At 40.2% G+C, this 27,726-nt stretch overlaps 1 protein-coding gene across 1 annotated transcript in view; it reads left to right on the forward strand.

Annotated features, from left to right (window-relative positions):
* Positions 1–26,642, forward strand: part of LOC132873097 (transmembrane protein 80-like) — a 41,655-nt gene extending 15,013 nt beyond the window's left edge. The window contains exons 4-6 of the mRNA XM_060908339.1: positions 1,374–1,466; positions 2,729–2,930; positions 26,171–26,642. Of these exons, the coding sequence (XP_060764322.1) occupies positions 1,374–1,466; positions 2,729–2,930; positions 26,171–26,183 (308 nt within the window). The 3' untranslated portion in view covers positions 26,184–26,642. The remainder of the gene's footprint in view (positions 1–1,373; positions 1,467–2,728; positions 2,931–26,170) is intronic.
* Positions 26,643–27,726: the final 1,084 nt, after the last annotated feature.

The following is a 27,726-nucleotide window of genomic DNA, read 5'->3' on the forward strand; positions in this document are numbered from 1 at the left end:
TGCAGTCATTTTTAAATCCCCGTCTGGAAACGTTGTGAATGTGTCAGTAGTTCTACTCGAACAGTAGAATGACAGCCATACAGAGAGGTGGTCAAGGGAAGACGAAATAAAACGTAGTGATTGTGCTCTGTAGGCTAGCGCAAGCCTACTGGCCATTTGTTATGGTGATGAGTAAACTTCATGACGTGACTCGTGCTCAAAAAGCGCACTGCACTTGTATATGTTCGGTAACTTTATAAAGCGCTATTTGAACATTTAAACAAGCCAGGTGCGATATGGTGCTAGTAGGCTGTGTAATACTGTAGGGAGTTTGTCAGGACGCTTGTTGTGGGCTCAGTAATTAATTGTGTCGTGGATGCGCACTTGCTTGGATAAACACTAATGAACGAAATACATCAATTAAACTCTTGACTTAAATGTTCTTATGCTACTTCACATTGCGCTGTAATGTACTCCACTAGTATTTATAATTCTTGCGCAAGTGATTCTCCTCGCTAGCGCTTCTGATTCGGAAAGCGATATACTCTTAAAGGAGCAGCCGCTCCTTTTAACCAGAGCTTTTAACACTCCGTTCTCACTTTCTCTATCCAGAATCCAGAGTGTATTTTCATTTATTTTCCACTGAAAATGGTGAGCTGTAATATAGTAGGGAGTGATTTTATTTTTTTATTGGTGAATATTTATTTTATTATTATTTTATTTCTCATTTTATTCTAACTAATGTTTGACTTTATTGTACAAATGCTGCTGGCATCTCCCTGCACAAAATTTCATGTTCAATTTTACAATTAAACATACATTTCATGGATATGAAGGTCTGTGTCAGTGTGTGCTATGTTTAATTTCATGTGAATTATAATGTTTACATTTATCGGTTGCACATTATCGGTTATCGGCATCCCAATTCCATAATAATTGGTATCGGTATCGGCCCTGAAAAAAACATATCGGTCGATCCCTAATTTGTTTTTATTCTCTTTACAAAGTGCTAAAGATAAAGTTTGTTTTAAAGATATATATATTTGGAAACTAGAAGATTCAAGATTCAGTAGTGTTACTTGAATGTTTCTAGCACAAAAACTCGCAGAGCTTTAGATGTGTGTTTACTAACAGTCCTAAAAATCCCCTGTGGGGGGTCGGCAACCTGAGAGTGTTAAAGGGGTTCTTTAAGAAATTATTAGATAATTAAGGGTTCTGAGGGATAATTAAGATTCTACTTGGAGCCTTTTTTTTAAACAGGAAAACATTCTGTTGTAGGGTTTGTTGTAGAGGGACAACCGAAACACCTGCTACACTTACCCCAAACTTCATATTACTTTGAATAAAAGTATTTATCGATTGGATAAATGTAATACAAACATTGTGTGATGCAGGTCAGGTGCTGAGTTACCCTGGTAGTTATTTGGCGCTAGATGTGTGCTTGCTCCTGTTGATGGCTGCTTTCGAAAGCTTGAGAGTCTACTGGGGTAAGTTAGATCTGCCTAAGCTGCTTGACCTGATCAATTGCTGGATTTCAATCACGTGACTTTTCTTAGCGGTTTTACCAGAAGTGAAATAGCTGGTGGTCGAAAGGCTGCTGTAGTGCAAACAACTAGCGATAACTTATCAGAGTCTGCTCGTAGTCTAGAAGCCACTGCTTGCTTTAGATATATTCAGAATATTATGTGCAATGGAATCTACCCCTACTGTCTGGGAAAGAAGGATTTGTCATATGATCTCGAAAACTACCCTTCAGTCGAGTTTCCCGACATCTCGAACTATCTGGTGTTGGAGACGTCCTTCTACACCGCAAAACAGATGAAAGCGTGGAAGAGTATGGAGGCTTACAACTTTGTTTGTATGTGACTGGGTAAAGGACCTCGCTATCAAGTCGCTGCCCAATGAATCCTGTTTTATTTTTGCCCGTGTATGTTTTTTTAAGCTTTTCATTCGCATCTTTACAACAAAGCGCTGCAAGATGAAGTGTAAACAAACAACAGTTCACTCGATTCTCACTTGTTTGGGCTCTGATTTCTCAGGTAAATCATTCACAAAGATCAGAAACCCATTTAAAGACCTGGATCTTAGTTAAACAAGACGGAGAAGTGATCACGGCGCACTGTAACTGTATGGCTGGGTAAGAATTTTGTTGCAACCTTCATGCATATGGACTTTGTGAGGAGTAAACAAAGAAATAGCTGGGGACTTTAGCGCGTTGTGACTTAAAAAAAAGTACCATAAAATAACAATACATTGCAAGAAAAGTACTTGGAAAACACTAAGGACATAGCTGAAAGGGAGATACAAACCTTTCACCAAGTGATCACTGCAAACTCGAGCATGCTTCAACTCCGCTCCTTTCGATTTCAGTGACAGGTTCAAAAGCCACCTTTCTCGACGTCTTTTTGTGAAATCCTGTGTTCATTCACCCTTTTTTATTAGCTCACGGGGAAACCTGAAGAAACTTTTATCGGTTTCACGGTTTGATCGATTCGAACAACTTAAAACAATGCAAGCGTGAGGCATTTTTCATGCGAGCAATGAACCTTCTCCGTACAAACGCTTTGTCGACTGAGCTTTGGTAGACCACCAGCTAAAGTTTTGAATAACTAATGAGGCGGATGTGACGTCACGTGAAACCCAGCAATACAAGTTAAATTGCAATTTATTTCATTCATTCATGGATGATGTAATATTTTTTTCACTTTGTACTGTATCTTATTAATACATCTCTTTGTATCTCACTAAGGAGTGAGAGGGAACCTGCAGGAGAGCAAGAGATATGTAGGTGCAAGTCTGCTTATGTCAGGAGCCACACTTCTGCTCTCAGTGTACTTCCTGGTGTGGCAGTCATATGTGCTAAGAGCTGATGTCATCATTAACGCCATCCTGCTCTGCATCTATAGTCTCTCTGGAGTAGCCAGCTTTGGAGCCCTTGCACGCTTCACCAGGTTAGACTTCAGGGGTCAGACAGTACAGCATTATACATGACATTTAATGAATATAGGGAAAACGACACCATGACACAATTACTGTGCTGCAGCTAAGACCAGATTGACATCAATGACATCATTTAAGCAGGATGGTTAAAATCTTGCCCAGTAGAGACCACACATTTTTTTTTATTTGGTATGCATAAGGAAGCTCAAAGGAGACCGCATTAATTACAGATAATGCTTACGGTAACTCAAGGACCAATTTTTATATGGTACCTTGACTTAGGCCTACTTCTACTAACCTGTAACCATAACAAATGACTGCTTGATCAGCGTAAACATCAAGCCACAGTCACATCTGCACTTTTACTCCTTCACTCAAGCTTGACTCTTTCTGCTTGCAGCAACCTGCGTGGAACCCACATTGCTAAATTGAGAAATGTGAGATTAATTATCAGGACCTTTTTCTTCATCATGATGACAACAATCGGCCTCAATATGTCTGCAGTATATTAGACTACTGTTAGATGTTTATTTATTGTCTGCTCGTTCAAATAATATTGTACAAGTCTAAACCTATTCTCTGTGATTGGTCCTTGCTAAAAATAGCAAAGCGGTTTGGGTAAGAGACTAATGCTGAGACCAGTAATTTGGTTCTGGTCTCAGATGTTCAAACTGCCAGTCAAAATCCAATTTATGTGCATATTCATCGGAATCCGATCATATGTAGCAAGTCTGAACAGCCGAAAATCACATGAGTTGTGATATGTTTTTTTTTTTTTTTACAAATCTGTTTCAAACTACATTTGTATGTGGTTTGAAATATGATTCAAATCACTTTTTTTTTGCAAATCTGTTTAGGTCTGACTGCTCCGATTGGTTTTCAGGTGGTTATTTTGTTTTAACTTTTGACACCACATAAAGTTAATGTTTACATCACACGTACAGGAAACATGCAAGTTTGGCAGTGCATGAAATAAAGCAGAACAGGCAAGCCTCCTCTGTCTCTGACACAATCTCATTATTTTTATAAAATCTGCACCGTGGCTCCACATTGCCATGTGGTAAACAAGCAAGCCCATTTCAGTACACTCCATTTTCATTTGTTTATGTCAACTACTTTTACTTTCAGGTGCAATGTCATGGCTACTTCTGGGGTCAATGTCATTACTATAGCAACCACTGTGAATAGATGACTTGCAACCACATGATCAAAATGTGCTAGGTCATGAGCATCCGCCATGATGGTGGATATACAAAGCAACTAGGACGGCAGCCGCTGAAAGCGTGTCTGTAAACAATGCTGAATTTTTTCAATATTACCACGATTTGAACGGTCGAGCAAAGATTCGAAACAAAGAGAAGATAGATACGTGTGGTTTTGACCCATATTATTTAAAAAAAGTCAGACTTTTCTGAAGATAAGACACTTCTACTAACCATCGAGTACCCAGATATCGCGTTCTATCTGGTTTCACTGCCGAAGAATCAAGTCCGACCTTGGACGAAACATAGCCCGTTTTCTGAGTGGGTGCCCAGTTTGGATTGTTTCTATCATATAATTTTGCTGGTGCTCCAAGAAGCGAAACAGTAATACACGTGTTAAAATTATAACAATGACCGAGTGAACCACGGCAAGAGAACGCTCATTTTATAGCAAAGTTCTAGCAACACGAAATAAAATTCTTCCATAATATTATTGAGAAAGCTTTTGATTCTCACCTGAGATAAAATGATTACTGCAAACACAACCTGTTTTGGTTTTAGTCTCAGTTAGATCAGCCCTGCCGATGTTGTTCAGCCGTGCTCGTCTCCTCTCTGTACTAAGCCTCAGAGTTTCCTCGCCCTCTTTCCGAATCACAGACGGAATTCTAAAAAATCGGGACATGCTACGGTCACGAGTACTCTTGTGACCACAACCATATACAGCACAAAGATATGGCATAGCTAAAAGAACGCTTAAAGCAATGGAAAAACAAAGAGAGTTGTGCACACGTGACTGTGTTTTGTATGGAATGTCGCTTGACCCTGTATTTGTATATCCACCAACATGGCCGGCATCCAGGTTTCTATTTTGCTTTGACGTCACTTGCAAGTCAAGGATAAGACTGAAAATTAGGATTGCCACACAGACACACAGGTTGGATCTTATCACTTGCAATATATAATGTGGACTGTCAATCAGAAAGATCTGATTCAGATCGGATGTGCAAAAAAATCAGATTTGGACTCGGTGTGAACCTAGCCTTTGATGCAGGCTACAGTAATGGTACATAGAGTTACATCCTATAGATTTGCATTAGAACAGTATTTTATTGTTTCTGGTTTTTATACTGTAGTTCAATTGACAGCAAAAATCTTGCTTTGTCGGTCCACATTTTCTATTCCCCAATGTTTTTCTGTCTTCAAGGAGAGTGCGATACTTTAAATGCATTAGTCTAGGCAGACTGATGCCTAGTACCAACAGTGCATCTAAAAGGCCACAGGATGTGCCATTTGTCATTTAGGACTTTGAAAGTGTGCTCACAAGCATCTTCTATGTGCCTTTACTGTGCCCTTTGGTAATGCCTGCATTAAAGTAGACTTAATTCCCCTAAATCTTTCGCACTTGTTAGCAAAAACAAAGGATACAGCTATTTTAAAGACAATAACAGCAAAAAAAATTCATTCATCTTCAGTAACTGCTTTATCCTTTATACTACTTTGTAACTTTATAAAGTAGAGTATCGTTTTTATTTTAACGTGCCATGAAGTAGCATTAGAGTAATATCTTATGAGAAACAAACCCTGCAAAAATCAATTCAACAGAATTTGATCAATTTAAGTTTAAGCTCTGACTGTCAAATTCCATAGTTCTCCTCTGGTATGTCAAGTCATCATGAAAGCACCATATTCAACACAATTGAAATGTAATGAACCCTTGAAGTCTGTGTCAAATGCTGGCTCTTACAGTTTCATGCCCTCAATCATTCTATAACTCATAGCCTCAACAAGCTCCTGTTGGGAAAGAAAGTTAAAGTGTACCTGTAGTGAATTTTAATTGCTAGCTATTTCAAAAGATCACATATGATACCAATGGTTCCATCATGTAATGTTCGTCATAAGCTCTTGTCAAGTACATGCAAGTTTTAAGTCACTGCTCTGACAGTCAGGCATGGTCAGCGACATGTTGCCTCCTTCATGGGCTGTTCCAGCACCGGTAGTGATGCACAGTCATTGGTTTGTCCGATTGTCTGGGCTGCAGTGGACTGGTCACTGACCCTGTGCTGCAGACACCAGTCTAAGATAACACATTATCACTTGATCTGCTCATAAAAAATAGAAGAAATATTTACACTTACTCGAGCTGATCTTTGGCTTGATTGAGTCAAAGTTAAACAAAAAAAATATTACAAAAAAAGGCCACCGTTCATCATCAGTATCGCAGTTCTCAAGATTGAACCAAATCGCTGTCCTGAATCATAAAATGAATCATCCAAAGCGCATAAAATCCGCGTGCCATCTCACAACAAGTTTTACCTCCAAATAGCCCAAACTATAGCCCAAAGATATCCCTATATTCCCTAATGGGATGTGAGACAGATGTTATCCTGTTTACGGTGGGCGTTCCCACCGCGAAAGAGAAACCAATCGCACCCGAAAGAATGAAAGTGATTATCATGCCGTTACCATCCCTGTGTCCGAAATTGCCAGCTGGTGGGTTTTCAAGATAATAAATACATGCATGTGTTTTTGTGATAAATACATATTATACTGAGCGTATTTTCCACATTAATAAATAGAAAAGTACCTGCATCTTTCAGTTTTTTTAAATCAAGGCTGAATACTTCTTTCTTCTTTGCTGCCGCCTTTTATTAAATCAAATTTGAGATTTAATTTGATTTCTTCCAGTGTGAATGCAATGCATGATGAGATGTTGCTTGGTTAGTGACCATCGGTTGTACACTACTTTTTGTGGGATACTTTGAGTGCACTATATAGGGTGTAATAATCCTCACTATCGTTTCGGGCAGCACTACAAAATGGTGTCCTCACTATATAGTGCACTGCATAGTGAGTAGGGAGCGATTTCGGATACAGGGCATGTGAATAGTCTTTTATGAATGCGGAAGTGCGTGCTCTGGTGTCACCGAGTAAGGTGACAAGTTTTATGTTTCATGTAATTTAGGTAATTTAAAAACTATATTATTTGGCAGTGGGGACATAGGAAAGTGTAAAATATAACGTTTCGGTCAATATGTTTATCATGCTTGTATGATAAAATAGTTTGGAAGATATTTATCTCAATACATGACCTACTCATTCTGAACCTGTCAAGCTTCGCCAGTGAAGCTCTCGACCCCAAAGTATAACCAAATCTACTTGCATGTAATGCCATGAAATAATAGATATGTGCCATCAAATAAATATCTATTACAAAAATTAGATCTATATTAATTTAACATGTTCTGAAGTTACTTGACTGGGAATCTCGACCCACAGAACACTGCTTGTTTACTCGCACCCGATAACCCGGAATCAACGACTGTATGCCATTTCCGGCAGGCAATGGCTGCTCCTCGTGGTTCTGCCTCCATGGGCAATTCATGGAACAAAATTGTCCACAAAAGTGCTTTTACAGTGTTTTTTTGACTGAATGTGCACGTCTTTTGTCTATAAGTAATACATAAAGCACGATTAATGTTGTAAGCATGACCAGTACTGGTACACTTTAAGGCCCTGTCCACACGGCAACGGATTCAGGCGAATCTGATAAAATTGTTTATCGTTTCAGCCTGGCGTCCACACGGCACCGGCGTTTTGGGTGGCCCAAAACGAAATCTTTTGAGAACGGGTTCCAGAGTGGAAAAATCTGGCAACGGCGCCGTTGCGAAGTCGTCTGGATGAGTAGAACAGATTTGTTTACGATGACAATCCCGCCAGCAAAAATAGGGAAAAAAAGGAGCGATCTCACCTCTTCAGATGTTGGTTTAAGTCCGACAATACATTCCTCAAAAAGGGCGTAGAAGAACAAAGTAATCCATCAATGTGTAGCATTCAGTTTATTCCGGACCATTAAAGAATTCTGGAGGATCTCAGAATGTTGGCGTATCGGCTTCCATCTACCCTCGTTCATTCCTCTCTCTCTCCATCTACCCCCGTTCATTCCTCTTTCCGCGTCTCCATTCAAAAAATGAGCACGTGATTTAAAGGGACTATAGCCATAGGACAGGGAGTGAGAAGGTGTGCGCGTGTGACAGTGACAGGGAAGAACCTAGGCTCATGCTTGCCCTGAATTTCTTGTAAAGTGAAGGCAGAAGAACATTCAGCGCCTGGCCAGGCTTTCTATGTATCAATTTACATAGACGTTTTAATATGAAATATAAATAAGTGTCTTAGACAATAGATACTATTTTACGCTACTGACTAATAATCAAAACTTTATGTGGCTGATGCTACAGAAGAAGGGGTTTATGCGCATGCGTCTACTTCTTCTATTGTTCTGGTGTCTCCGATGGGACCGTCTTACAGCGCACGTAGAGGTGTGGCATGTGTATTGTATCGTTTTCAGCAAGCGTTGCGTTGCCATATGAACCTGATATTTTACTGATCCGTTGCCCATGTGGACGCGATATTTAAAAAAAAAAAAATCTCGTTGCCGTTGTCGTGTGGATGTAGCCTAAGACAAATACTAGTCTCAATTTAGATTGTTAAAAGAAAAGAGGGTGAATATTTATCAGTTAAGCAGTTTTTTATTTAGATTTTTTTATTTTTAAATAATTCTGAGGATATCAAAATAATAAATGTTATTTCTGTAGAGAGAATATATTTAAATTTGATCATGTAATACAGCAAAAAGACAAATAATCACTCGGGCTGAATTTAGCATTTACAGTAAGAGTTCTGTTTTAAAGACGCTTCTGCTTCTGTTTTACTGTTTTGGTTATGAATTAAAGCTGCTTCCAGGTTTTCGCTCATATTTATTACAAACACCTGTATGCTGTTCACTTCCTGCTTAAATATCCAATGAATCCAGTTTGGATTCCAATTGCGTACTGAAAAGTATATAGGTTATAGGGTACCAGTTTGAATATCTATTGAATTCTTATATATTTTTAATTTATATAGCTTTAACCTTAATTACCTCGCCTGGGACGCATTCCACCGGGGACGAGGTATTGTTTTCGGTGGGGTTTGTTTGTTTCTTTGTTAATGATATTACAGGAAAACGGCTAAACCAATCTTCATGTAACTTTCAGGATAGATGGGCATTGGTCTCAAGTAGAACCTCCAACATTTTGAGGGTCATCCAGTCAAGGTCACCAAAAAGGTCAAAATCGTTTTTGTTGTGGCTACTGCTTCATATACAGGCGCTAGCCACTACGTCATTGTGCTGTAAGAGTGTAACAGTCGCGCTATGCGCACACACGTGTTCCGATTAAAATGGTCGGTGAGTGTATACAATTCGGTTCACCATTCGAAATAAATGGACTAAAGAAATCGCTTTCAGACATGTTTATGCTTATTACAGAGGGAAAGTGCATTCCACTGAGCTCTAGCACCGGGCCTTTTCCGGTAAATAAGAGTTTCGGTCATGGTGACAGCATGTGTATGTCAGCCTCGATTCAGAGGTTTCAGTTTCAAAAACGGTAAGAGTAGAATAATATAAAGTACAGACACTTGGTATATTTTACTTCTGTGATTTTTAAATTGTTCATTTTTGTATTACGGTTCATTTTTGTGGCTACTGCCTCATAGAGTAAATATATATGCTATATTTACTGTATGGACGTGGGATCAGAAAACAATTTTATTTATAAACAGTAGCCACATGTACCCATAGGGTACCTATTTTTTCCGTGATATCTTCCTTCATATTCCCCATAAGTGCCACTGGACAAGGTTTGTTTTGCCTGGCAACACTTATTGATATAGTTTCAGCTCACAGGTTATTGCTGTAACACAGTTCGGCTGGTTGGGAGTGGTTCTATGGATCAACCCAACACAAAAGCATATTTAATGCGTATAGGGACAAAGAATCAGCCACAGCAGTTCTGGGCTGCAGATTAAGTGTCAAGCCTCATGAATGACTGGCAAATAAATAATTCACACCAAAGTCCAAAGCTTAGAAAACAAGCTGATTTCATTCATCCCCATAAACAGTGGATAAAAAATAGAAAGGGCTATTTAAGCTGTTTCAGGTTGAGCATATAAATTGGTGTAGTATGACTCAAAGACTTTTTGTATATCTTCCAATTTGTGGTATGCCTTATTAGTCTGGGGATCTTTCACTTTATATATACGTCTCTGCCTGCTGTTTGCGTATTCTCCATGCCAGGAGTCTTTTGGATTTGGGACTGTTCTCGTAGAAATTTTGTTTAAATAACTTAGCCCTTCCTGCTATCTGACTTTCAAAAATATTATTTAAGGTTTGTTTTGTATTTAGAATCTGTTGTAGGACCTCGGAGTCGTTACTTACCATATGTTTACTCTCTAAAGATTTTAACTTTTCAACCAGTTCCTTGATTTGTGTATCTCTTTCCTTTTTCTTCTGAGCAGACCATATTATAAGTTTGCCTCTCAAAACTGCGTTAGCAGCATCCCAGAGCGTGCTTGGAGACACAGTTCCATTGTTATAATAAGTGATATAATCTTCTATTTCTTTCTTTATGTATTTTTGACACTGAGGGTCATTCAGAAGGTTTGTGTTAAGTCTCCACAAAGTTTCCTTGGGTTTGCTATCTAAATGTAGTGTGAAGTATACCCCTGCGTGATCAGAAATGTCCCTTGTTTCTATGTCACAATCTATAATCCTGTGTCTATCCAAGTTGGATATGAAAAAATAATCGATTCTTGAGTACACTGAATGGGGATGAGAAAAAAAAGTAAAATATTTATCATGAGGGTGTAGGTCTCTCCATATGTCAATCATGTCTAATTCTTTGAACAGCTATTTAACATATACTGCTTCAGATCCTATCTTTTTTATTTTATTTGAATAGTCCATGATTGGGGGCGGCATGGTGGTGTAGTGGTTAGCGCTGTTGCCTCACAGCAAGAAGGTCCGGGTTCGAGCCCTGTGGCCGGCGAGGGCTTTTCTGTGCGGAGTTTGCATGTTCTCCCCGTGTCCGCGTGGGTTTCCTCCGGGTGCTCCGGTTTCCCCCACAGTCCCAAGACATGCAGGTTAGGTTAACTGGTGACTCTAAATTGACCGTAGGTGTGAATGTGAGTGTGAATGGTTGTCTGTGTCTATGTGTCGGCCCTGTGATGACCTGGCGACTTGTCCAGGGTGTACCCCGCCTTTCGCCCGTAGTCAGCTGGGATAGGCTCCAGCTTGCCTGCGACCCTGTAGAAGGATAAAGCGGCTAGAGATAATGAGATGAGATGAGTCCATGATTGGGCACAATTGAATATTCCAGTCTCCTCCACATATTAGTACACCTGAGGTTTCCACCGATATTAGGTCAAAAATCTTTTTAATCAACTGTTTATTATTTCCCGGCGGCCTATAGACATTCAATAAGGTGACTTCTTTGTGGTCTATAAAACCTTTGACTAGTACATAACGCACTTCCTTATCAGTAATTTGGGAGGAAAACATAAAATTTATTCTGTTCGAAATTAATATTGCAACTCCTCTTGTATTTCCTCTTTCAAAGGATGAATAAAATTTGTTTTTAAAACCCATTTTTCTCAGCTTATCATGTTCAATATTTGAGAGATGCGTTTCTTGCCAAAAAATTATATCCTGTTTTTCTCTTTTCATTTTAGCAATTGTTTTACTTCTTTTTATAGGGTTGTGTAACCCATTTACATTCAGAGTGATAGCTTTTTATGTTTGATGAATCATCTCGTCTCGTCTCGTCTCGTCTCGTCTTCTTCCGCTTATCCAGGACCGGGTCGCGGAGGCAGCAGTCTAAGCATGGAAGCCCAAACTTCCCTTTCCCCAGACACCTCGGCCAGCTCCTCGGGAAGAACACCGAGGCGTTCCCAGGCCAGCCGAGAGACATAGTCCCTCCAGCGTGTCCTGGGTCTTCCCCGGGGCCTCCTCCCGGGGGGACATGCCTGGAACACCTCCCCAGGGAGGCGTCCAGGAGGCATCCGAAAAAGATGCCCGAGCCACCTCAGCTGGTTCCTCTCGATGTGGAGGAGCAGCGGCTCTACTCCGAGCTCCTCCCGAGTGACTGTGCTTCTCACCCTATCTCTAAGGGAGCGCCCAGCCACCCTGCGAAGGAAACTCATTTCAGCCGCTTGTATCCGCGATCTTGTTCTTTCTGTCATTACCCAAAGCTCATGACCATAGCACGGTCCTGGATTTTTTCTCCATAGGGGTTTTTTGGTGAACTGCTCTTGGTCTGGCCTGTCACCTAGGACCTGTCTGCCTTGGGAAACCCTAACAGGGGCATAATGCCCCCGACAACATAGCTCCTAGGATCATTCAAGCACACAAACCCCTCCACCACAATAAGGTGGCAGTTCTAGGAGGGGATGAATCATCTCAACTGACAAAAAGGAAAAAGTAAATATTCACCTGAATATTCAACCTGACAAGATGACCTGAACAAACCAACTTCTGTCTGTGAACCAAAATAGAACTGAACATATAACTACACATTTTTAACTCAAGTGACTTCCATTTCTGAAGTATGAACTCAACTTCAAAGTTGGGTGGGGAAGCCCTTCACCATGAATGGACCCCTCCCAGTGCATACTGACATCTCTGAATAACATTGTTTAAATTCAGAGCAGTGCACATTACGAGACAAACATAGTTTCCCTGCTTTAATGGTCATTTTAACTATTTAAGAATTATAATAGGATGAATCGCTTAATCTCTGAATATCAATGTTAATCGGTCCATCTCACCGGCTCATTTCAGCCTATGATGTTATTAAAGTTTTTTCTTACCGATCTCTTACATGTAACACAGTCTGTTTATTTACACCATGGCATTTCATAAAGCATCCATGTTCCGTCGGAAAGTTTTTAGTTTTTCCTGGATTTGTCTCAGGTGATCATGGCGCGGTCTTGCACCTACCTTTTCCCATGGATGGTGTCTCGGTCCAGTCGTAGGTGCGGGTCCCATGGCGGCATCGGCTCTGGTGCTATCCAGTGCATATCCTCTCTTCTTAAGATCATCCGTTGCCTCCGTTGCACTGCTATAGAAGACTGGACCGGTGTTGAAAAACACTTTGAGTTTTGATGGATACAGAGTCTAGAAGCGTAGCCCATTCTTTTTTAGTGTCTTCCTAATGTCGGCATAAGCTCTCCTCTTTTTTAATATTTCGGTTGGATAGTCCTGTTCAAAAAACACTCTTTTTCCCTCAAAACAAATCTCCCTCTTTTTCCAGGCAGATCGGAGCACCATTTCTTTTGTTTTATATTCCTGGAAGTAGATTATCGTAGACCTTGGGCTGGATCCCTGCGGTGGTCTGGATCCGAGGGATCGGTGACAGCGTTGTATCCCGAGTCTAGCCTTGGAGAGAGACAGCCCTATTTTAATGAACTTCTCAACAAAGTCCTGTATGTTGTCACCTTCAGACCCCTCGGGAATTCCATGGATACTGTGGGTGCAATTGGTCTTAAGTGATCAGTCTCATTAAATCAGTCTCATTAAATCAGTCTCATTAATAATACCATTCATTTTGGTGTTTAATAATAAATTACCAAACAGCTAAATTATGGTATATTCCAAATTATTATGATCACTACTGATGCAGTAATAATGTATTACTTACCATATTACATAGACACTACAGCCAATAGCATTCATATACACTTGGGTGAAGGCAATTTGGAGTTCTTTGAGATTGTGTGACTTCCAGGATACAGCAGCAAAATGGACAAGCACAGTTTAACAGAATAATTGAATTTATTATAACAACGATACTAAATGGGTAATAGCAGTTGAATACATTCAGTATGGTCAGCAGCAATATATAGACAAGGCACAAACAGTGAGGTAGTACACTCGATGAGCGTGTGTGTATGTGTGTGTGAGCGTGGGTGTGTGAGAGAGGGAGAGCGAGAGGAGAGAGAGAGAGAGATGTCTCCTTGCTGCCAAGCGAGTGACTGAGCTCTTAGGGCGTGTCCCGTGCGCGGCTGCGCAGTGTGAGAAGGGAGGAGTGCGAGGCAGAGAGGAGGAGAGAGAGAGTTTGAGTATGCGCGCGGGAGGTGCGCGGACAGAATATGTGTATGCATGAGGATGCGCTGTAAAGTTTGGAGATGCGCGCGAGGACACACAAGGTAAATAAATCAGAGATTGGAATGTTATCTAAGGTGTTGGGGGGGAAGGGAAAATCACCTCGTGGTCTTCTTGAGACAAAGGAATTCGTCGTGGTTGCTAATTCCACTACCTTATAACATTACCAAATCCACTGAAATCTTGATGAGGTCAAAGTGTGTGTAATAATGAAATTAAGGGGTGTTAGAGAGGATAGAGAAGAGCATGCAACAACCTATCTATTAAAACAATGGAGAGAACAATGTAGAACAACAATGATCAACTCGACACTCTAAGTGTCTACAGTGTGCACAATTAAACAGTTTCTGAGTTTAAATTCACACTACTTCATAAAGCTAATTCCTAAGACTAGTTTGCCCAAATGCCAGCCTTACTTCCAGTATCTTGCTCCTATGCAGGAATGCAGGGATGTCCCGAAGTTTCACGGAGTTTCGGGTGCTCGCGGAGGTTCACAGAAGGCTCGTGGGTCGCTCCTGTGAAGGCGCAGAGAAGTCCTTGATCCGAAGCTTCGTCGTTCGTGAGGAAAAGTCTCTGATCAATAACGTGCACAGCAATTAAGTCAGAAGGAATCCGGTCGCTTCTAACTTTTAATTAACTGCTTGGGCTGCAGTCGTAACGTCACTTACAGTGGTGCTTGAAAGTTTGTGAACCCTTTAGAATTTTCTATATTTCTGCATAAATATGACCGAAAACATCATCAGATTTTCACACAAGTCCTAAAAGTAGATAAAGAGAACCCAGTTAAACAAATGAGACAAAAATATTATACTTGGTCATTTATTTATTGAGGAAAATGATCCAATATTACATATCTGTGAGTGGCAAAAGTATGTGAACCTCGAGGATTAGCAGTTAATTTGAAGGTGAAATTAGGATCAGGTATTTTCAATCAATGGGATGACAATCAGGCATGAGTGGGCACCCTGTTTTATTTAAAGAACAGGGATCTATCAACGTCTGATCCTCACAACACGTTTGTGGAAGTGTGTCATGGCACGAACAAAGGAGATTTCTGAGGACCTCAGAAAAAGTGTTATTGATGCTCATCAGGCTGGAAAAGGTTACAAAACCATCTCTAAAGAGTTTGGACTCCACCAATCCACAGTCAGACAGATTGTGTACAAATGGAGGAAATTCAAAACCATTGTTATCTTCCTCCGGAGTGGTCGACCAACAAAGATCACTCCAAGAGCAAGGCGTGTAATAGTTGACGAGGTCACAAAGGACCCCAGGGTAACTTCTAAGCAACTGAAGGCCTCTCTCACATTGGCTAATGTTAATGTTCATGAGTCCACCATCAGGAGAACACTGAACAACAATGGTGTGCATGGCAGGGTTGCAAGGAGAAAGCCACTGCTCTCCAAAAAGAACATTGCTGCTCATCTGCAGTTTGCTAAAGATCACGTGGACAAGCCAAGAGGCTATTGGAAAAATGTTTTGTGGACGGATGAGACCAAAATAAAACTTTTTGGTTTAAATGTGAAGCATTATGTTTGGAGAAAGGACAACACTGCATTCCAGCATAAGAACCTTATCCCATCTGTGAAACATGGTGGTGGTAGTATCATGGTTTGGGCTTGTTTTGCTGCTTCTGGGCCAGGACGGCTTGCCATCATTGATGGAACAATGAATTCTGAATTATACCAGCAAATTCTAAATGAAAATGTCAGGACATCTGTCCATGAACTGAATCTCAAGAGAAGGTGGGTCATGCAGCAAGACAACGACCCTAAGCACACAAGTCGTTCTACCAAAGAATGGTTAAAGAAGAATAAAGTTAATGTTTTGGAATGGCCAAGTCAAAATCCTGACCTTAATCCAATCGAAATGTTGTGGAAGGACCTGAAGCAAGCAGTTCATGTGAGGAAACCCACCAGCATCCCAGAGTGGAAGCTGTTCTGTACAGAGGAATGGGCTAACATTCCTCCAAGCTGGTGTGCAGGACTGATCAACAGTTACCGGAAACGTTTAGTTGCAGTTGTTGCTGCACAAGGGGGTCACACCAGATACTGAAAGCAAAGGTTCACATAGTTTTGCCACTCACAGATATGTAATATTGGATCATTTTCCTCAATAAATAAATGACCAAGTATAATATTTCTGTCTCTTTTGTTTAACTGGGTTCTCTTTATCTACTTTTAGGACTCGTGTGAAAATCTGATGTTGTTTTAGGTCATATTTATGCAGAAATATAGAAAATTCTAAAGGGTTCACAAACTTTCAAGCACCACTGTATAATAAACAAATAAACCGGTTGTAACTCAATTGAGTGAGACGACGCAACTTAGGTACTCTTTACCATGGCCAGTGGTATATACGAAAGCGCGTTGAGTCTTCTTTCTTGCAAGGCAGACGTCGTGATTTCGGATGGTCCGATGAACGGGGGTATCTCTATATGTCTGTATGACACGAAGATCAACAGAGAGAGAGAGCGAATTGAGGGTGACCGGGTCACTTATAGAGTCGCGGTGACGTGACGTAGGTGATCATGGATGACGTGACGTAGGTCATCGCGGGAGTTAGTTGATGTGATTTGCAGTTCTAGATGGGGACTGTGGCTGTCCCTACAATACGTATATTGTTCCTGCGGGATCGAGCCTCCAGGTCCGTGAGCTGGGTTTGGAGGCTTTGCTGGATTTCCAGGGTGTGGGAGAGCAGCTCGCTAATCTCAGCACTCTGTTCTTCCATATCCGCCACTTGTTGCTCCGTCTCTCCCACTCTTTCTGTTATTTCTTGTAGGTCTGTACCGATAGAACTAAGCTTCTGGTTAATTTCTTCTCTGAAATCCGTCAGCTCTTTCTTCAGTACTGCTATAGTTTCGAAGTATTCCTTCTTCATGTCGGAGCGGACCGCTTTTATCTCGGTGATAATGTTAGCTTGAATAGCGTCCATATCCTCATATTTAGCTTTGTTGCTAGTGGCGTCGAGGTCGTCTTCATTTTCTGACAATGAATTGTCGTTGATAGTTTGGTCCTGTTGCGATTTTCCTTTCATCTTTCTTTTACCCCCTTCCATGCTCAAACAAGTTATTTTTAACTTACAACGTTGATATCTCAGAAGGGAGGAGTAAGACCATGCAGGAGCTCGCAACTTGTGCTGTTGCTCGTTTCAGCACCATACCGGAAGCCCCTACACTTGTTAGTTAATTATATAAACCCAATTCATCATTTGTAGTATCAATAAACCCGACGACGGTGAGTTCTGCATTGGGGCCTCAACTCGAACGCCCCCCCCCCCCCCCCCCCCCTTCCCCCACAGTCAAAAGACATGCAGTTAGGCTAACTGGCTACTCTAAATTGTCCATTGATCAAGCTTGGAGAGGGATGGGCTCTGCTAAGTTTAAATACCCAAGACACCAATGCTGGACTACTAAAATGTCGTCAGTGGTGCCTTTACAGCCCTTGCTGGCTATGGGGAAAAGAAGAAGAATTCTATCTCAGTAGTTTTCTGTATTCAGACTTAGTGTACCGGTACTGGTCATGCTTACAACATTAATCGTGCTTTTATGTATTACTTATAGACAAAAGACGTGCACATTCAGTCAAAAAAAAACACCATAAAAGCAATTTTGTGGACCACAAGGAGTAGCCATTGCCGGCCGGAAGTGATGTACAGTCGTTGATTCCGGGTTATCGGGTGCAAGTAAACAAGCAGTGTTCTGTGGGTCGAGATTCCCAGTTCCCAGTCAAATAACTTCAGAACATGTTAAATAAATATAGATCTAATTTTTGTAATAGATATTTATTTGATGGCACATATGTATTATTTCATGGCATTATGTGCAAGTAGATTTGGTTATACTTTGGGGTCGAGACCTTCGCCGGCGAAGCTCGACAGGTTTAGAATGAGTAGGTCATGTATTGAGATAAATATCTTTGCGAGTATTTTGTCATATAAGCATGATAAACATATTGACCGAAACTTTATACTTTACGCTTTCCTATGTGCCCACTGCCAAATAATATTATAGTTTTTAAATTACCTAAATTAGATGAAACATAAAACTTGTCACCTTACTCGGTGACACCGGAGCGTGCACTTCCGCATTCATAAAAGACTATACACATCCCCTCTGTCCGAAATCACTCCTTACTCACTATGTAGCGCACTATATAGTGAGGACAACATTTTGTAATGCTGTCCGAAACGATAGTGAGGATTATTACACCCTATATAGTGCACTCAAAGTATCCCACAATGCATCACGAAAAGTAATGTACAACCGATGGTCACTAACCAAGCAACATATCTCATCATGCATTGCGGTCGCGCTGAAAGAAATCAAATTAAAAGTCTCAAATTTGATTTAATAAAAGGCAGCGGCAAAGAAGAAGGTATTCAGCCTTGATTTAAAAAAAACTGAAAGATGCAGGTACTTTGTATTGATTAATATGGGAAATACACTTAGTATAATATATATTTATCACAAAAATACATGCATGCATTTATTATTTTGAAAACCCACCAACCGGCTGATGTGGCACATTTTAATTGTGTGACAGTAATGACGTAAATACCAGCGTGACGGACTAGTGTCCGAAAGCGTTTTTTGTTTGTTTGTATTGTTTTGTTTTGTTTTTTCATTTTACCAATGAGCTCACTATATAGTCCTCTATATAGTAATTCCCTATATACGGAGAAGGGAGTCATGAACGAGCGAACGATTTCGGACACAGGGATGGTAACGGCATGATAATCACTTTCACTCTTTCAGTTTCAATTGGTTGATCTCTTTCGCGGTGGGAATGCCCACCGTAAACATGATAAAATCTGTGTCACATCCCATTAGAGAATATAGGGATAATTTGGGCTGTTTGGAGGTAAAACTTGTTGCGAGATTCCACATGGATTTTATGCCCTTCGGATCATTCAGTTTATGATTCAGGACAGCGATTCGGTTCAATCTTGGGAATTGCCGCACTGATGATGAACGGTGGCTTTTTTCTTTTTTTTTTTTTTAAACTTCAACTCAATCCAGCCAAAGATCAGCTTGAGTAAGTGTAAATATTTCTTCTATTTCTAATGAGCAGATCGGTTGATAATGTGTTATCTTAGACTGGTGTCTGCAGCACAGGGTCAGTGACCAGTCCACTGCAGCCCAGACAATCAGACAAACCAATGACTGTGCGTCACTACCGGTGCTGGAACAGCCCATGAAGGAGGCAACATGTCTCTGACTATACCTGATTGTCGGAGCAGTGACTTAAAACTCGCTTTTACTTGACAAGAGCTTATTACGAACATTACATGAAGGAACCACTGGTATCATATGTGATCTTTTGAAATAGCTAGGAATTAAAATTCACTACAGGTACACTTTAAACACTCATACTAAACAGGGTACACCTACAGTATGCTCATTTCAAATCCACCTGTGTCCAACTGTATGGTTGCACAATAAATGTCCTGACTTTGGGAGGTCTCACAGCTAAAATGGCAGATCAGATCACTCTTGTTGTCATGAAGAGCAAGGAACTGCCTGTTAAGTTTCGAGATGAAGTTGTTTGGAAGAAAAAAGGCAGATAAAGATGAGTAAAGTTTTGAACCTTCCTAAGAGCACTGCCCCCCCCCCCCCCCCCCCCCCAGCATTTGACATGTCATCCTCACAGTTTCCCCCCCAACACACACACACACACACACACACATCTCATCGTTCATTAACACACTGAACGCAGGGACTGCACATCTCACTTTACCTCGTTCATTAACGCACTGAACTCAGGGACCGTACATCTCACTTTACCTCACTCATTTGCACTATTCCGCACTACCTCACCTTAACAGCTGCTAGTTTGTTTATACTGCTTATTTCATGTTTCATGTTTACCTGCTATACCTCAAGTGCCCTTGACTGTTTGGTTATTTGTACCAATTTGTGTGTGTGTGTGTGTGTGTGTGTGTGTGTGTGTGTGTGTGTGTGTGTGTGTGTGTGTTTAGTCTAGTTCATATCTAGAGTGTTTATACTGTTTATATTGTCTGAGTGTTTAGTCTATGTCTTGTTCTTATCTAGTGTTTATACTGTTTATATTGTTTGAGTGTTTAGTCTATGTCTAGTTCCTATCTAGAGTGTTTATACTGTTTATATTGTTTGTTTTTTTCAATTATTCTATTTTTATTTATTGCATTGCCAGTTTGCACCGTGGGTCAGAGAGGACTGATATTTCATCTGTGCTGTATGTCGAGCATGTATAGCATATTTGACAATAAAGTTGACTTGACTTGACTTATAGCAAATTGAGCACACAGACAAGAAGGACCATTGTCAGAGAAGTATCCAAGAGACCAGTGACAACACTGAAGGAGTTCCACAACTCATTGGCTGAAAAAGAAAACCTGTGGAGACCACATCAGCTCTTCACTGATCCAGCCTCTATGGGAGAGTGGCCAAAAGGAAGTCAGTTCTGAGGAGGGCTAATGTAAAGACACACCTAAAGTTTGCTAGAAGGCATGTGACAAAATCTGAGAACTTTTGGGGGGAAAAAAATGATTGCAAGCCATTTGATGTAAAAGCAAAGCATTATATTTGACACAGACTAAATACAACCCAACACCCAGGTAACACCATTTCAGTTATCAAGAATGGTGCTGGTAGCATCATCATGCTCTCGGGATGCTTTTCAGCAGAGGAACTGGAAAGCTTGGCAACATAGATGGAGACAAATACAGGCAAATTCTTGAGGAGAACCTCTTCCAGTCAGACCTAAATCTGTGTCTACAGTGCCTTGAAAAAGTATTCATACCCCTTGAACTTTTTCACATTTTTCCACCTTACAACCACAAACTTAAAAGTTTTTTATTGAGATTTTATGTGATAGACCAACACAGAGTAGCACATAATTGTGAAGTGAAATGAAAATGATAAATGGTCTTCAAAATTTTAAACAAATAAAAATCTGAAAAATGTGGTGTGCATTAGTATTCAACCCCCCTGTACTCTAATACCTCTAAATACAATCCAGTGCAATCAATTGCCTTCAGAAGTCATCTAATTAGTTAATAGAGTCCTACTGTGTGTAATTTACTCTCAGCATAAATACACTTGTTCTGTGAAGGCCTCAGTGATTTGTTAGAGAACACTGAAGAACAAACAGCATCATGAAGACCAAAGAACTCACCAGACAGGTCAGGAATAAAGTTCTGGAGAAGTTTAAAGCAGGGTTAGGTTATAAAAAAATATCCCAAGCTCTGAACATCTCAAGAAGCACTGTTCAATCCATCATTCAAAAATGGAAAAAGTATGGCACAACTGCAAACCTACCAAGACCTGGCCGTCCACCTAAACTGACAGAGCGAGCAAGGAGAGCACTGGTCAGAGAAGCAGCCAAGAGGCCCAGGATCACTCTGGAGGAGCTGCAGAAATCCACAGCTCAGGTGGGAGAATCTGTGCGCAGGACAACTATAAGTCGTACACTCCACAAATCTGGCCTTTTTGGAAGAGTGGCAAGAAGAAAGCCATTGTTGAAAAACAGGCATAAGAAGTCCCGTTTGCAGTTTGCCAGAAGCCATGCAGGGGACACAGCAAACATGTGGAAGAAGGTGCTTTGGTTAGATGAGACCAAAGTTGAACTTTTTGGCCTAAATGCAAAGCGCTATGTGTGGCGGAAAACTAACACTGCTCATCACCCTGCACACACCATCCCCACTGTGAAACATGGTGGTGGCAACATCATGCTATGGGGATGCTTTTCTTCAGCAGGGACAGGGAAGCTGGTCAGAGTTGATGGGAAGATGGATGGAGCTAAATACAGGGTAATCCTGGAAGAAAACCTGTTGGAGGCTCCAAAAGACTTGAGACTGGGAAGGAGATTCACCTTCCAGCAAGACAATCACCCTAAACATACAGCCAGAGCTACAATGGAATGGTTTAGATCAAAGAATATTCATGTGTTAGAATGGCCCAGTCAAAGTCCAGACCTAAATCCCATTGCGCATCTGTGGCAGGACTTGAAAATTGCTGTTCACAGACGCTCTCCATCCAATCTGGCTGAGCTTGAGCTATTTTGCAAAGAAGAATGGGCAAAAATGTCAGTGTCTAGATGTGCAAAGCTGGTAGAGACATACCACAAAAGACTTGCAGCTGTAATTGCAGCAAAAGGTGGCTCTACAAAGTATTGATGCAGGGGGGCTGAATACTAATGCACACCACATTTTTCAGATTTTTAATTGTTTAAAATTTTGAAGACCATTTATCATTTTCGTTTCACTTCACGATCATGTGCTACTCTGTGTTGGTCTATCACATAAAAGCTCAATAAAAAACTTTTAAGTTTGTGGTTGTAAGGTGGAAAAATGTGAAAAAGTTCAAGGGGTTTCTCTGGACCAGCAGGAATGTCTGAAGTGCCCTTAAGCAAGGCACCTAACCCCTAACTGCTCCCCGGGCTACCCACTGCTGTGGCTATATCAGGGTCCTGTTATATGTCACTCTGGATAAGAGTGTCTGCTAAATGCTTTGTAATAAACTTACAACTTAATCTCAAAAATTGTGAGGGGTTTTTTTTTCCCTCAGAATATCAACCTCTGGCTCAGCTCTGTTTGTTTTTTTAAATACATTGTAGGTATTACCTTAAAAATTGTAGTGTTTCAGTGTTTAACTCAATCTAATTTTGGAGAGTTACAGAATGTTTGTATTAAAGGTAGACCGCCTTTCAGATTTTTCAAGTTTAGGTCATAAAAATAATTTTTCCTGACACCCAATTATTTTTGTTTAGTGGACTGAAAGCTACTGGATTCAAATCACAGACTTCCAATTTTAGTAGGTTTTTTTTTTTTTTTAAGAGAACAATTAATGAATTGTGGCCCTAAATTCTCCTCTATTTTTTCCTGCTTCACTATGACCCAATTCAAGATACTACAGCATGCATCATGTGGTGGGCTTTCCCCGTTCACGCAAGGCATTGTGGGACACAAATTTGAAACAGGAGAGAAAAACGGAGGACACAAATGAAACGTGAAAGACCAACTACAGTAACGGAAAGCAAGAAGAAAAAACGTTATGTTGCAAAGGAAAGGAAACGCAGGACCAAACTTATAAATATCAGTGGTCAGCGAGCCCCTCGGTGTGATCAGCTGTTCGTTTAGCAACAGAATGATGTAACTGTCAGTGCACGGTCAAGGTAAACCTGTAGATAGCAGTAGTGCAACACTGGATGCCAGCTGCCATAAAATGGTAGGAAAAGAAAAAGGTAAACCTGCGCATGCGCACATGGACTTCCTCTGTCTGCTTGACTGCGTGAAGCAAGCGATTTCATGCACATTATTTGCTCGGGAATCCCCTCAAATTAAATAACTTCCCAGCCACAGAATGGCCTGATGTGTATATATATTTTTTAGATATTACAGAAATAAACATATCACAATGACCAAATTTCAGAGGGAACTAAATTTCACCGATTTTATGAAATTGAAAGGCTTTAAAGAATGGGACAAAATGTGCAAAGCTCATATAGCTCTGAAACAACTCAAAGCTGTAATTACTGCAAAAGGACAATGCACTAAGGATTGGTTTTGGGGAGTGAATACTTATCAGTTAAACAATGTTTAGATTTGTTTGTTTCACTTTTAAACAATTCTGAGGACATCTAAATAATTTAGTTTATTTTCTTTCTGTAGAGTCACTTCAAAGTAGATAAAAACATTATAATATACTTAAATAATATAGTATTAAGAATGAGGGAATTATTACATTACTAAATCTATTGCCAAGTCCCATTTACAGATATGTGGTTCTTGCTTTATCAGTAGTTGGACAATCATGTTCTGTTGCACTTGCGTACCTTATCTTGGATCACTCGAGGACACTCCAGTCTAAAGAGGCCTAAAAGCTGTCGGTGCTTAAATATTCATGTGAATTTAAATGATGCTGCCAAAGCCAGCTTTTGCTGCTCTGTCCGTAAGTGTTATCTGAGAAGTTGTATTCTGCTGCAGCTCTCCACAGCTTGGTCTTCAATGTGCTTGCTTCTCACACTTCATTCTCTGTGTTGATATCTTTCACATATTTTTTCTTTACCCATGTCACAACAGAGTTTTTGAAAGTTTATACAATGGTTTTACTTTTTGAAAAAAAAAAAAAAACCTAAAGTGGTGCTCTACTTGTATAGAGTTGTTGAAGTTATGCTGAGTATTGGAGCTTCACAGTGCATGTCGAGAAGGCAGGGTACTTTCAGTTGATGCTCCATACCGAAGCTTGTGTTGTTTTCCTGTAATAATAATCTTCAGTGATGAATTGAAGCCTTGTTCAGGGACGTGTTCAGTTTTGGTGGGGTGTTTCAAGTAGCATATACGCCGATCAGCCATAACATTATGACCACTGACCGGTGACGTGAAGAACATTTGATTATCTGATTATAATGACACCTGTCAAGGGGTGGGATATATTAGGCAGCAAGAGAACAGTCAGTTCTTGAAGTTGATGTGTTGGAAGCAGGAAAAATGGGCAAGCGTAAGGATCTGAGTGACTTTGACAAGAGCCAAATTGTGATGCTAGATGACTGGGTCTGAGCATCTCCAAAACGGAACATCTTGTGGGGTGTTCCCGGTATGCAGTGCTTAGTACCTACCGAAAGTGGTCCAAGGAAGGACAACCAGTGAACTGGCGACAGGGTCATGGGTAGCCAAGGTTCATTCATTTGGATGGGGCATGAAGGCTAGCCCATATGGTCTAATCCCACAGAAGAGCTACTGTAGCACAAACTGTTGAAAAAGGTAATGCTGGCTGAAACAGAAAGATAGCAGCATTAACTTTTTCAGCTTGGCTGCCCATGACCCTGTCACCAGTTCACTGGTTGTCTTTCCTTGGACCACTTTTGGTAGGTACTAACCACTGCACACCAGGAACACCCTACAAGATGTGCCCTTTTGGAGATGCTCAGACCCGCTCATCTAACCATCACAATTTGTCAAAGTCACTCAGATCCTTACATTTGCCCATTTTTCCTGCTTCCAACACATCAACTTCAAGAACTGGCTGTTCTCTTGCTGCCTAATATACCCCACCCCATGACAGGTGCCACTGTAATGAGATAATCAATGTTATTCACTTCAACTGTCAGTGGTCATAATGTTATGACTGATCGGTGAATACGGACAGAATACTCAATTCCCACAATTTGTTGGTTATTGTTGGTGATAGTATAGCGTTGGAATGGTGTCAGTTGCCAGTAATATCTCCCAATAAGGTACATACATGTAAACTTGCATTTTAATTGTCACTGCTGTTAATTAAGGCTGAGATTAATTACATTTTCTTTATTGTTTTCACTCACCATCTTCCCAGTTACATAAACACTTTTATGACTGTCTGACAATATAGAAGCATATCCAATCTCAATCTCAGACACCACATCTAAATTTAACATTGTTTATAACAGCCAATATTTCTTATTGGCCTTTATACATGCAGCACAGTGTTACAGGCTACACAAGACTATTTTCTTTTAACCTCTTGGAGCATCTAGTGTGCAACGAATGCTTTGAGAAAGGAACAATTTTACAACATATCTGGCTGGAATGCTTCAAAAAGCTGCATCTCACCATTACGTGTGTTAGGTAGTGTTAGTGTTAGCTAAGGTTGAACATATTCATTTTTAGAGCAGGAATTGTGCCACTGATTCTCTTCTGGGTGACACCAAAACACAAGGGTTCCCTTTTGAGTCTGGTTCCTCTCAAGGTTTCTTCCTCATGTTGTCTCGGGGAGTTTTTCCTTGTCACCATCACCTTGCTCATAAATTTATAAATTCATATGCGTAAAAATTATATCTTGAATTTATATATTTCTATCAAGCTGCTTTGCGGCAATGTCCATTGTTATAAGCGCTATACAAATAAAATTGAATTAAATTAAATTGAACTTTTAATAATGACGTAAAAAATGTGTAAAGATGCTCCTAGGGAATTTTTAGTTGTTTGAGCATGGAAACGAAAGTAAAAGTGTATTGTCCATAAACTTTTTTTAGCAGTTTGAAATTACATGTTCACTTCTTTACTTGAACTGAAGATAATTAATTATTTTCTTGCTCTTTCTTTTGTTTTTCAGCATTTACTCATGACACACTAGGTCTGTCCTGATGGGATAAATCCATGTCTACAGCAGCACTTCACTTGATGTATGGACTTCATGTTCCATAACGTACCAGTGCAGATCCTCTGTCTCAGCATAAACACTGGTTTGAAATAGGATGAGAGACTTTGAACTGAGAACATGCCGTTAACTACATTTCTCTAAATTGTACAAACACACAGAATGCAAAATAGACATTAACAAAATGAGGTTTTTTTGTTTCTATCTTTTTTTTCTATTTTTGCACATGTGGCATGAGTTGAGGAGACTAATGTTAAAATAAGCCATAGTCCACATTGTGGGTGCAATGGGTAACTGAGTGATCAATCTCATTAAATCTGAAGGTTAATAATTAAATTGAATCAGTCTCATTGAATCATACCATTGAATCAGTCTCATTAATTAATACCATTAATTTTGGTGCTTAATAATAAATTACCAAACAGCTACAGTAAATTATGGTATATTCCAAATTATTATGATCACTTACCATATTACATAAATCATATGCACCTTGGAATTCTTTGAGATTTGGGTAACTTCAAAAGTATTGGAACAACAAATGAAAAACAGTTTCAATAATAATCTTATTATAACAAAGATAAAAATTAATAATGTCAGCAGATATATACATATAAACAAGCATCAACGGTGTGTGAGTGTGTGTATGGTATCAGAGGTGTGTGTGGTCGTGACCACGTGTTTCTAAGTGGGAACAAAAGAATTAGCTCTGGTAGCTAACTCAAAAGAATTAGCTTTGGTTGCCAAGACAAAAGAATTAGCTTTGTGTTGCTAGCTAAGGGGTGTGTGTCACCACGTGGGGTTTGAGAACAAAGGATTTAGCTCTGGTTGCTAGCTAAGATGTGTTGGCCACGTGTGGAGACACAGATTAGCCTTGTGTCGCTAGCTAAGACAAAGGGATGCTAGCTAAGGTGTGTTTGTGAGGCCTGTGGAGGAGGGCCGCCACGTGTTCCCTTGAGACAATACAATTAGCCCTGGATGCTAATGGGACAAAAGAATTAGCCATAGGCTAATTTCACTAGCTTATAACAGTACTGAATCCACTGAAATCTTGATGAGGTCAAAATGTGTAATAAGGAAATTGAGGATGTTAGTAAGGGATAAAGAGAAGCATGCAAAGCCTATCTATTAAACAATTGAGAGATTAAAACAAAATGGGACAATCATTAATTCAACATCCTAAGTGTTTACAGTGTACACAATTAAACCGTTCCTGAGTTTAAATTCACACTTCTTCATAAAACTAATTCCTAAGACTAGTTTTTCTGCCCAAATGCCAGTCTCTTACTTCAGTATCTCGTCTCTATGCGAGATTATGAGAAGATGTTCCGAGATTTCTGGAGTTTCACCGTTGTGAAGGCCTCGGTGAGGCGCAGAGAATTTCTTGGTCCGACGCGTGGTCGCTCGTGATGAAAAGAGAGTCTTTGATCAGACAATGTGCACAGCGATTTAATTAGAAGGATCCGGTCGCTTCTAATTTTAAATTAACTGCTTGGGCTGCAGTCGTACGT

The sequence above is a fragment of the Neoarius graeffei genome, chromosome 2 (genome assembly GCF_027579695.1).
Source record: "Neoarius graeffei isolate fNeoGra1 chromosome 2, fNeoGra1.pri, whole genome shotgun sequence".
NCBI lineage: Eukaryota > Metazoa > Chordata > Actinopteri > Siluriformes > Ariidae > Neoarius > Neoarius graeffei.